The following is a 12,129-nucleotide window of genomic DNA, read 5'->3' as shown; positions in this document are numbered from 1 at the left end:
TTGACCTTTCAATACAAATACGACCATTCACATAAAAGAAGAGAATAAATACTTTTGTCTCTTCTATTTTTCGAGGGTCTTATAGGAGGGGAAGATCCAAGTGCATCCCTCAAAATCTTCTACAGGATCACGAGTGGAACGATAAGCAAGGGTAGGAAGACTACGAGCTCCGCAACAAAAGCCAAGTGAGTCCCTGACTCACCTCTCCGACCAAATCTGGATTAGTCAAGCTTGAAAGCCGTTGACAAACACAAGCAAATTTAATATGCATCGGTGATATTCAATTTAAAAAATTTATCACATTTTAAGTGAATACATAATAAATATCAATGATGTGGTGTGAGTCGTAAATATTTGATATTTAAATTTTATAAGATTTTAGTTATTAATGTAACAAATTAATATCGGAAATGATTATTATTTAATTAATTTAGATAATAAATTAATTTGTTACATTTTAACCTTAAAATAATTTTGTTTAGATTTTGTGACTGTTGTGCTGACTGGACGAACTGTGTGTAGACCCAAATTGGATAGCGAGACGACCTCTTCCAACTCTGAGTCCGAGTCCAAGTGCGAGTAGCAGAGTCCACAATTTTTGAAAAAAATCTCTCCGTCTCTCTCTCTCTCTCTCTCCCCCTCTCTCTCCGCCTTCACGGCCTTCCGATCCAATCCAAGCACCGGCCCAGCTGTATCCAGCTTCCCTCCCCCACCGGGGCCTCTCTAAGAACCGCCGACACAATCACAAGCTTCAGCAACCTCCTCGTAATTCCCACCGCCGCTCTTCTTTTCAATCTTTCGCTCCATCCATGTTCAAATCTTCCCTTTCGAGTTAAACCCATTTCTATATTTGTTAGTGGGTTACCGACGGTTTCTAACCCCCTCCTCTTTGCGCCTGCGATGAACTAGGCTCCGATTGGTTCGTTGATTCCTTAAGCTAATTTCCCCCATTTTCGCAGCCATGGCCGCCGAGGCTCCGAGTTGGCACGAGGGTATGTCCTCGGATAATATCAAAGGCCTCGTTCTTGCGCTTTCTTCCAGCTTCTTCATCGGTGGGAGCTTCATTGTCAAGAAGAAGGGGTTGAAGAAGGCCGGAGCGTCAGGAATCAGTGCAGGTATGCTTCTCCAGCAATTGTAAGATGTTTAAATTTCTTCCCCTGATTCGTTTGAGATCGATTTCTGTTCTTTGTTTAAGATTCAATTATGTTTTGATTGGATATGGAAATTTTGGTGTCGATTTAATGCCCTTTCCAATATGGATTGGCGTCCAACGATGCTCTGCTGTCTCGAGTTATTAGAGATTTGTCTATATTGATCCGCATCCAATGAATTGGTACCGGAAATGAAACAGTTCGAGGTCATTAACACCAGTTTCTTTCTAAATTATGCGGCAACGAGTAAAATCTAAGGGGGTATCATTAAATCTACTAACACCTTCCCACTATTCCAACTTCATCAATCATGTAGTTTCGGGAGTTGATTGATTTCTTTAAATTTGCTTATTGATTCCTTACAGGAGCGGGCGGATTTACTTACTTATACGAGCCATTGTGGTGGTTGGGCATGATAACAAGTGAGTTTCAAACGCTCTTTGGGATTGTTCATTGATGTTTGTGATATCAATTGCAACTGTATCGATATTTCGATTTGGCTAAAGCATGTCGAAAAAACTGAACTGAACTGTACTCTGAAACTTGCAGAAGCATGGATTCTTGAAAGTTCCTTTGATTATCTAGTTGTGAGATCTCACATCGATTGGAGAGGGGAACGAAACATTCTTTATAAGGGTGTGGAAACCTCTCCCTTGCAGATGTGTTTTAAAAATCTTGAGGGGAAGTCTGAAAGGGAAAACCCAAAGAAGACAATGTTTGCTAGGGGTGGACTTGGGTTGTTACAAATAGTATCCGAGCTAGACATCGGGCGGTATGCTAGCGAGGACGCTGGGCTCCGAAGGGGGGTGGATTGTGAGATCTCACATAGATTGGAGAGGGGAACAAAGCATTCTTTATAAGGGTGTGGAAGCCTCTCCCTAGCCGACACGTTTTAAAAACCTTGAGGGGAAGCCTGAAAGGGAAAGCCCAAAGAAGACAATATCTGCAAGCGGTGGGCTTGGGATGTTACAAATGGTATCAAACCCAAACACCGGGTGGTGTGCCAGCAAGGACGCTAGGACTCGAAGTGGGGTGGATTGTGAGATCCCATATCGATTAGAGAAACGAATGAAACATTCTTTATAAGGGTGTGAAAACCTCTCCCTAGCATACACATTTAAAAAACCTTGAGGGTAAGCTCAAAAGGGAAAGCCCAAAGAGGACAATATCTGCTAGTGGTAGGCTTGGACCCTTACACTGGTATTCTCTGTGCATAAGATATGTCACGTCTTCAATGATAAACATGGATTCAAATCGTGATGAATCTCTTTGATATCAGTTGGGTCATTATGGATTTTACCACAGTTCTAAGTTTCAAAACCAAGCTATTTTTATGTACTAATCATCAACCAAAACGAGTTCTTCATAGTTATGTGGCTTTAGATGACCAGTGAATTTGGAGTTAGATCTGATTGATCACTATCATTTTAACAGTGATTGTTGGAGAAATTGCTAATTTCGTGGCGTACGCATTTGCACCCGCCTTACTAGTCACTCCTCTCGGAGCTCTCAGCATAATAATCAGGCATGCCTCAAAGATTGCTCAAACCAAAGTTTAAATTTGTTGAATTCACTGCTGATTCTTGATCTCTTCCTTCAGTGCTGTTCTTGCTCATATCATTTTACGAGAGAAGCTACATATTTTTGGAGTTCTTGGTTGTGTTCTATGTGTCGTTGGCTCCACGGCCATCGTTCTTCACGCTCCCCAAGAGCGTGAAATAGAATCCGTGACAGAACTTTGGCAAATGGCAATGGAGCCAGGTACGAAGCGTTTTCTGTATATTCTTTTGTTCTTCTCAGTCTCATGCTTACAACAGTGAACTCTTTTTCATGGCAGCCTTTCTTTTGTATGCGACTCTGGTCATAACCTGTGCAATTATACTTATATTCCACTTTATACCTCAATATGGCCAGACACACATAATGGTTTATATTGGAGTTTGTTCCCTTTTAGGCTCTTTATCTGTAAGTATGCTATGTTCATTATGAACTGCTCATTGTGTTTTCTTTCCTTTACACGCTTAGGAAATAATTAGTGTTCCATGTAGGTTATGGGTGTTAAAGCTCTTGGAATTGCCATGAAGTTGACACTATCTGGAGTCAATCAGCTCGTTTATCCCCAAACTTGGATTTTTGCTATAATTGTAGCTACATTTTTGCTTACTCAGCTGAATTATCTGAACAAGGTAAGTGAGCATTTTTGTTTATGTTCTTTTTCGAGCTTTGCTTTCTCTTCTTTTCTACTACCATCTTCGAGAGATTCTGTGAGATCTCACATTGGTTGGAGAGGGGAACGAAGCATTCCTTATAAGGGTGTGGAAACCTTTACCTAGTAGATGCATTTTAAAACCATGAGGCTAACGGTGATATGTAATGGGCCAAAGCGGACAATATGTGCTAGCGGTGGGCTTGGATCGTTATAGACACCGGGTGGTGTGCCAGCGAGAACGCTGGGTCCCAAGGGGGTGGATTGTGTGATCCCACATCGGTTGGAGAGGAGAACGAAGCATTCCTTGTAAGAGTGTGGAAACCTTTACCTAGTAGATGCATTTTAAATCCATGAGGCTGATGGCGATACGTAACGGGTCAAGTAGACAATATCTGCTAGTGTTGGACTTGGATTGTTATAAACACCGGACGGTGTGCCAGCGAGGACGCTGGGTCCCAAGGGGGTGGATTGTGTGATCCCACGTCGGTTGGAGAGGAGGACGAAACATTTCTTATAAGGGTGTGGAAACTTCTCCCTAGTAAACACATTTAAAATCGTGAGGCTAACAATGATATGTAATGGGCCAAAGCGGACAATATCTACTAGCGGTGGGCTTAGGCTGTTACAAATGGTATCAGAGCCAGACACCAGGTAATGTGCCACCGAGGACGTGGGCCCCCAAGGAGGGCGGATTGTGAGATCCCACATCGGTTGGAGAGGGGAACAAAATATTCCTTATAAGGGTGTTGGAAACCTCTCCCCAGTAGATGCATTTTAAAATCGTGAGGCTGACTGTGATACGTAACGGGTTAAAACGAATAATATCTGCTAGCGGTGGGCTAGGAAGTTATAGATCCATGCAACTTATGGTCAATTCAACTTGAAAGCTAGTGTACCTCTTTCGATCCGATAATTTAACACGAAAAATAAGTTATTCATCAAGACTCCTATGATACTTTTTTCCTCCTCATTGCAGGCGCTTGATACCTTCAACACTGCTGTTGTGTCTCCCATATACTACGTGATGTTCACATCCCTGACCATTTTGGCAAGTGTTATCATGTTTAAGGTATATTCATGTTTCTCAACGAGAACGAGTGGGATTGTTTGAAATGACGTTCTAAATGCTTTAGAAAACGTTCCAAGTACAAAATACATGTTTTTGATTGATTCGTGTTCCATAATGAGCTCACGGTTCAAATATATGCAAATCTAACAAGTATACGACATATCTAGAACGGTCTTTCGACTTATACAACTGCTGGTTGCAGATATCAATACTGAGATGGTAACAAAAATTGCTATTCATTTTCAGGATTGGGATAGGCAGAGCCCAACACAAGTGATCACAGAATTGTGTGGCTTTGTGACTATTCTTTCAGGGACCTTTCTTCTTCACAAAACAAAGGACATGGTTGATGGTAAGCTCTTATGGCTCTTATCCACTGCGTTTTAGTTGACCCTGTCGACTGCTTTTACGTACGTTCGGTTTTCAAATTCTAACAGGCGTACCGACGTCATTGCCAATACGACTTCCCAAGCACGTGGAGGAGGACGGATATAATGGTTTGGAAGGCATACCTCTAAGACGGCAAGAATCCATGAGGTCTTGAGCCTTCTCAATTGGATCATATTCTTTGAGAAAAACTGGTATAGAAGTGGGGAATGCTTTCGTTTTGGTTCTCTTTCCCTACGTCTATGCAGTTTCAGCAATTACATTGTTCATACAAATTCTGTCCCCTTATATGAACAGGACTGTAATTTTACAACCATTATTTACAAATGGACTAATTTGAGAAACACCAACCAAATCTCATATAGTATGGATCGTATGGCCCCACCCCGAGCTTCTTTTGAACGAGGAATCTCAATTCGAGAAGCAAGTAGCGTCGAACTCGTCAAACTCAAAAACTAGACAAACCCAACTCGAATCGGAAGGATTGGGTTAAGTTATTTTTCTGGACAGATCGAGTTCAAGGAAAAAAAGTTTGGGTCACATTGCATGCTCAGGCATGTCGCGTTGCTACTCGTATTCGCACGCCACATTGCACTGCTCTTCATAGTTACATGCATCACACCGCTCACTTGCACTTGCAACGTCCCATGTTTGCTTGCCGCTCGCTTGCCATGCTGGTCTTGGTCTCGATTGTTGCTGTCGCATCGTATGTCCATGCCATGCCACATGCCTGCTTGCCGCTTGCTTGCCATGCTGGTCCTGGGCTCGATTGTCGCTGTCGCATCGTATGCTCATGCCATGCCACGTTGCACTGCTCTTCATAGTTGCACGCATCACACCGCTCACTTGCACTTGCAACGTCACATGCCTGCTTGTTGCTCGCTTGACATGCTAGTCTTGGTCTCGATTGTTGCTGTCGCATTGTATGCCCATGCCATGCCACATTGCACTGCTCTTCATAGTTGCACGCATCACACCGCTCACTTGCACTTGCAACGTCACATGCCTGCTTGTCGTTCGCTTGCCATGCTAGTCTTGGTCTCGATTGTTGCTGTCGCATTGTATGCCCATGCCATGCCACATTGCACTGCTCTTCATAGTTGCACGCATCACACCGCTCACTTGCACTTGCAACGTCATATGCCTGCTTGCCGCTCGCTTGCCATGCTAGTCTTGGTCTCGATTGTTGCTGTCGCATTGTATGCCCATGCCATGCCACATTGCACTGCTCTTCATAGTTGCATGCATCACACCGCTCGCTTGCACTTGCAACGTCACATACCTGCTTGTTGCTCGCTTGCCATGCTAGTCTTGGTCTCGATTGTCACTGTCGCATCATATGCCCATGCCATGCCACATTGCACTGCTCTTCATAGTTGCACGCATCACACCGGTCGCTTGCACTTGTAATGCCACATGCCTACTCTCAATCTTGCACACTGCTCCGTCGCCGCACGCCCAACCAATATAGAGGATTGTATTAGGTTATGAAATAATTTTGGCTTACTCGGATTACCAACCTAACCAACTCGAAAATTTTGGGTTGGTCCAAAAATTTTATCCTACCTGAATTACCATGTGGATAATTGAATCATCTACACGGAGATGAATTGATGTGTTATTCACTAATTTATGCTTAGATTGTGCTATAACTTTATAGCTTCAGAATAATTGGAATATAAATTAGTTGGTTCCCGTTGACTTTTTTTTTTGTCCTAACCAATGAAATTATTCTTTTTTTCTCGAGAAAATCCAATATACATAATAAAAAAAATAAAAAAAACTAATTAATATTGAAAAAAAAGAGATTAAATTTGAATTTTTATTTAAAATATCCTAACAAATTAGTGATTTTCCAAGGATTTCGCTTAAGTAAATAAGGATATTATTTGATAGAAACAAATTATTAGAGAAATAGTTTAATTCTAAAATATTTTTAAAAACAACTAAAGCCGTCGCGAATGTCCAGTGCAATTCCACTTGAACGTCGTCGTTTTGGCAGTTACCGTGTCGCGGGTAATCTTATTGTTGCCTTCGATGGAAGCGAACCATAGTCAATCTCGAGTTCTCGACCATCTTCGACCTTGAGGGAGCAGCGATCGAATTGGCTCTCCCTCCCCCAAAACATTTTGGTGTTCCTGATTTTCTCTGCATTTCAACGATGGATTCTGCTGAACCACTGATTAAGGATTTTGGAGAAAAAGCAAGAAGGGCTTCTCAACTATGGCTTGAAGGTTTTATTGACGCCTGTTGTCTTCACCGTGTTGTGATCCTCTGTCGCAGGTGCCATCTCGCGTCTTCCACTTGTACTTCAACTTCATATTTTGATTTTCCATCGCTGAGATTACTGGACGGGAATCTATGAACACTAATTCTTTTGAGTTTTCCCCCTTTTTTGCTTTTAATTGAGTTCAACAAGCTTTCTCAAGGATGTATGAGGGGAAAGAAGAAGGATTTTCTCTACTTCTTTACTATGAATTACGCTTCTTTTGTTGTTGTTTTTATAATATCATCTGAAGATGTGTTTCAGGTCGAAAAAGCTTTTGATCCGGACGGGTCAGTGTTTTTTATTGAATGGTTTGATCTTCTTAGGAAGGTAATTCTACTCGACCCTCTCTCTCTCTCTCTTTGCGCATCATTTTCGGGATATAGCATTTACTCTTGTTCCCACTTTTCCGTTTCAAATAAACAACCAATTTGCCTTTTTTTTGTCGGCTCTTCTGTTGTGTTTCTGAATTACGCTCTTTAAGAACTTATTAACTAGTAATATGTTGCAAGGAATCCAAATAGGATAGCACGATCTAGTCTATGTTAGGAATATGCATTCTTTTCATCTCCACATTGGGATGAAGCTATCCAATTTGAACTTAATTCAATTTAGGAATTTATAAACTCACAATATTTCTTCCTTTGATTGATATGGAAATTTGCCTGCATCTTTGTCAATCTATGCATATATTGTCTAAAAATTTAATAGGGTTTCGGTTTTACGACGTCGCGGATCATACGTCTCAAAATCATTGAATTTGAACATTTCTCACAATGATGTCGAAAAATAACAACCGGAACTCTGTTTTTTATTCCACATGCTTTAACTCAGTCTTGGATCTAATAAAAACTAAGTTTTGGCTCTTGGGCAGTGGTCTAATCGAACTGAGTCAGAAACTTACTTCTCGACTCTTTCCGTAAAGTTTCTCCCCCTCCTTTTCTCTCTTGAGGGTGAGGGGGATGTCCACATTCTTGTGTCTTGTGGACTACGGTTTAGTTTTTTGTAATAGAAATTAATAACATATTTAAAGGACCTTAATTTTCTCAGAGATTGTTTTGACATATCTAGTTTTCATCAGCACTTCCCTGTCTCTTTTGTTTCTTAACAAAAAAATGTTAAACAATGAAAAGTCAGCAGCTTTCTTGCTTCCTTTTTTGCAGTCTATTGATCCTAAACTCAGTTGTCATCCCAACCCTACAATGGATATTACCTGATCAGCAATCAATGATTAATTCTCACAAGTTGGGCGCATTTGGTGGTGCTTTAAAATTATATTCTTTCTTACGTCATGGACTGATACAACTTTTTTATGTAAGTACATATTTGATGCCATGTTGTTAATTAAGAAGTTGTTTCTCCGGCATGCATCACAGATTATTTAATTTTTCCAACAGTTTCTGTCAAAATTAATTGGAAAAAGACAAACCACGTTTAAAATTACGCTTATAATCTTTTCTTTTTGCGAGTTCAGTAATATTCTTATGGATTATAATATTTCCGTTTGACAGGAGAATTTCTTTGATATTTCAATATGGTTGCATACTATGATTATTGTACTTAACTGGTTTATATGTAATGACTGAACATGATTCAATCAAGAACCTTGGATAACATATTTATTTATTTTGTGTTCATCTCAATTTTTTTTACCGACTAATTGTTTATGTGAATATTGCTTGCAGTTGTTCTGGTTTTATCCAATGTACATTTTCAGCTTCATTCTGAGCAATATCTGGTATTTCTTTCCCTTCTATTTTCACTCAGAACGGGTTCAACTAGTAGTTTTTGCAAAGTGACCATTTGTTGATCTGAAGTTTCTGAAGAGTTTCTTTCTGGTCCAGGTACAATGATATTGCTAAACATGGCTTTGCTGCAATGGGACAATCTGGGCCAACCGCAGTGGACCCCTCAGGACTAAACGATGGATCTTCCAATGCTGCTCAAACAGGAAAATCAATTGGATTGGGGAGGTATGTTTTTAATTTGGTCATTGGTGATTTCTGAAATGTTCTTTGCTGCTTGTTTGATGCACTTTTTTGCTTGATACTTGTTTAACCTAAAGTTTTTCTCAGGGTTGTAATAGGAATAGGAGAGCAGCTATATTCTCTACTTCTGATCAACTCCTTCTTCCTTGAGGTAATTGCTTTGAAATTTTGTCTTTCCTTGATGCTCTTATATTTGTTTCTTTCTACTTCATTTGGTTGTGTGTGGTTATCTTTCTTTTATTATGAGCATTTGTAGAAGCTGAGTTGCTTATTTGCAGTTATATATAACATTCACATTCTTCTTCTCGTATCCAATGTCTAAATTGTTTTCTGATACATGTAGGTCTATGCTACAGGTTTCTTGCCTTTCGTGGGAAAGACACTCAATTTTATGCTTCTTTCTTGGATGTACGCCTACTATTGTTTTGAGTATGTGGTGCTTTCCCTTATAAGTTATGATGTGCATCGACTATTCACTTGGTGAACTATTCAATTCAATTCAATTCTTTCACTTGTAGGTACAAGTGGAATCTTTCAGAAGTGAGTCTGGATAGAAGGCTGGACTTTTTCGAGTCTAACTGGGCTTTCTTTGCTGGTTTTGGTAGGACTCCATGACTTGATTGATTTATTTAGTTTTAGTTGCTATAGTTTGCTAGTTTCGGTTTTGAATATTAGGAAGGAAAATCTGCTGTTAAATAGTCCAATGCAGCTCCATATGATGTGAAGGTTGATTATAAAGATTAATTTGTTTGTTTTTCAGTGAGATGGCTATTTAGTTAGTTTGATAGGAGAAGTACTAAGTTTGTTTGTTATGATTGGAATATTTTAAAGCGATAGATCTAGGATATAGCTCAATTGGTTAAAGCATAAGGTCAAATGTTTGAATCCTCACATCCACGTTGTTGAACTAAGAAAAAGAATCATTACAAATTGGTGGTGGGGAGGGTGAGAGAAGAGTTAAGAGTTCTGATATCAAGCTTGGCTCAAGGAGCCAGTTCTCTATTTACCTGAGATTTCATTCGTATGTTACCATCATTTCTGTACAATTCAAGGTTTCTTTATTCTTGGCTTCTCTCACTCCCTAAGTTAAGACAACCACCATTATAGTTCTCAATTGGCATATCTTGGCTCTTGGCAGTTAACATTAACTTCGTGGTAGACAAAATTGTTACTAATGTGAGTAGTGGATCTAGAAGCAAATATCGAGTATTTGATGGTGTTAAATCCTTTCTCATGACATTTTGCTTTCATTTCATATTTTAGAGTTTTATTTTTATTTCGTGTTTGGTCACCATAGAAATGACTCAAATCACAACTATTTTCTTGTTATGGTCACCATAGTTGTGATTTGAAACAATACGTTATACTTCTAAGAAGTTTGAGGCATACCAGTTTAATGGTCTTTCCAGGTAGTCCTTGCGTTCTTGCGATATTTTTCTTCTCACCACTTGTGAGCTATGGAGTAATGGCTATCTTATTTCCACTGGTAAATTGAACCATTTGTCTCCCTCTCTTCACACACACAAACTCATTTCCTTTTAAATTTGTACCGATGTTCTCTTTCCTCAATTACTCACTCCTTACTGTTCTTTTGTTTGGGTTTCATCCCATATGCTTTTTAGTTTGTTCTGACAGCCACGGGCTCAGTTGCCGAGAAGGATATTTATTCACAGAGAACAACTTGGAAATGTGCAGGACTGGGAAGGTTTCCAATTTTCTATGCTGCAAATACATTGTCGTAAGTTGTCTTTCTTCACGCTAAACTTGTATTTGCAAAATAGAATAATTTGCTGAGACTATTCGAATAACCTTTGGATTTCTGATCTAATAATAATTTCTTGTATCTATATAGAATAGAAGTTGACTAAATGTGACAAGGAACGATGTTTGTAATGTTAAGCAAATGCTGCAAAATCTCTCTGGAGTTGTAACGGGGAAAAACAGCAGAGTCTGTCTAAAAAATGGACAAAAGAAAGAAACCCATTTTCACGAAGATAATAGATAGAGGTTTAGTTAGTGAGGCTATGACTTTGTGCTCTGTGATATAAGAGTACAATAAATTGTAGAGATTGAACCAACGAATGGAAAACCTGAAAAACTTCAATTATGTGATATTTTGAACTTTACTAGATTAGAACTGTCCGTGAAGCAGGGAAACTTTAGTATTGCCTACCAATGTTTTTTCCCCATGTTGATTGGCCTTGTAGGATGAAGCTCTTGACTCTCTTCCCTCATGAATCACAAGAAAAGATGCAGCAAAACAAGGAACTATAACAAGTTCTGGAGTCTGGGTCAATACATAAACGTTTTATGAACAGTAAGCAAAAATTCATTAGCCATTGCCTTCTATTCAGAATATTTCCTGCATGTTCATTTATTATGAAGTATTGCTGCATAATATATCGTCTCTCAATTCTTAATCTATCTGAAGGAGCAGAATCCAAGTGACTCAAGTCAGATGCTACAAGTGATTCCTCCCTCATCCGTACAGAAACGATACCGTAGGTGAAGATCAACCATAGGTAGATTCATAACCGCAGTTTGTAAGATCGGTTGCTGTGTGAATATCGAATAGGTACGCAATTAATTGGGCGGATAGATAAGAATGTGCGATGCCGAGTGATAATTTTTCTGTAACCTCGTTAAATAATGTAAATAACTTATGTTCAGTAGAAAGATTGTTCCAACTCTTTGCTTCAGTTCAATGTGTGAATTATGTACAATCAAGAATGAACAACTTAGAGTGGATAGAGTTGATAAGAATCGTTGTGCAATCTTCTGCCTTGACTTGATGGATTGAGTATACAATTGTTCATAAGTTGGTGGTGAGAAGAAGGTAAATTGATTCTGGGTATCATTAGAAAGCAGAAAAAGGAGTTAATTAAACTGATTTACATCCTTCAAATCTTTTACATCTGCAGATAGATAGATATGTTGTGTTCATACAATAAAGCTCTGTGAGAAACCGGAAAATGGGGCTGAAGTTGAAAGCAGCAAATGGCAAAAGGTATCATTTATGAGTTTTTTCCTGTCTGATCAATGAGAAATGGAACACATTT

General features: G+C 39.4%; 2 protein-coding genes across 5 annotated transcripts; both read left to right on the top strand.

Annotated features, from left to right (window-relative positions):
• The first annotated feature begins 579 nt into the window (after positions 1 to 579).
• Positions 580 to 5,166, top strand: LOC111789305 (probable magnesium transporter NIPA4). 3 transcript variants are annotated; one of them, XM_023670140.1, is made up of 10 exons: positions 580 to 765; positions 960 to 1,115; positions 1,517 to 1,573; positions 2,586 to 2,676; positions 2,752 to 2,912; positions 2,989 to 3,116; positions 3,200 to 3,337; positions 4,337 to 4,429; positions 4,676 to 4,781; positions 4,867 to 5,166. In XM_023670140.1, the coding sequence occupies exons 2-10, from the start codon at positions 962 to 964 to the stop codon at positions 4,971 to 4,973; spliced, it is 1,035 nt and encodes a 344-aa protein (XP_023525908.1). In that variant the 5' UTR covers positions 580 to 765; positions 960 to 961; the 3' UTR covers positions 4,974 to 5,166. The 3 variants fall into 3 exon arrangements, with proteins under 3 accessions (XP_023525908.1, XP_023525829.1, XP_023525981.1); XM_023670061.1 differs by having other exon boundaries at positions 580 to 1,115; XM_023670213.1 differs by lacking the exons at positions 580 to 765; positions 960 to 1,115 and adding an exon at positions 1,153 to 1,412.
• A 1,644-nt stretch (positions 5,167 to 6,810) lies between these two features.
• Positions 6,811 to 11,862, top strand: LOC111779180 (protein EI24 homolog). Of its 2 annotated transcripts, none has more exons than XM_023659278.1 (12): positions 6,811 to 7,099; positions 7,347 to 7,412; positions 8,246 to 8,396; positions 8,768 to 8,820; positions 8,927 to 9,055; positions 9,158 to 9,221; positions 9,414 to 9,499; positions 9,589 to 9,671; positions 10,480 to 10,556; positions 10,693 to 10,808; positions 11,278 to 11,387; positions 11,508 to 11,862. In XM_023659278.1, the coding sequence occupies exons 1-11, from the start codon at positions 6,978 to 6,980 to the stop codon at positions 11,342 to 11,344; spliced, it is 1,014 nt and encodes a 337-aa protein (XP_023515046.1). In that variant the 5' UTR covers positions 6,811 to 6,977; the 3' UTR covers positions 11,345 to 11,387; positions 11,508 to 11,862. The 2 variants fall into 2 exon arrangements, with proteins under 2 accessions (XP_023515046.1, XP_023515037.1); XM_023659269.1 differs by having other exon boundaries at positions 6,812 to 7,099; positions 11,502 to 11,862.
• Positions 11,863 to 12,129: the final 267 nt, after the last annotated feature.

The sequence above is a fragment of the Cucurbita pepo genome, chromosome LG01 (assembly GCF_002806865.2).
Source record: "Cucurbita pepo subsp. pepo cultivar mu-cu-16 chromosome LG01, ASM280686v2, whole genome shotgun sequence".
NCBI classification, from domain to species: Eukaryota; Viridiplantae; Streptophyta; class Magnoliopsida; order Cucurbitales; family Cucurbitaceae; genus Cucurbita; species Cucurbita pepo.
The sequence above is the reverse complement of the archived record's forward strand: the minus strand, read 5'-3'. Positions and strand labels throughout refer to the sequence as shown.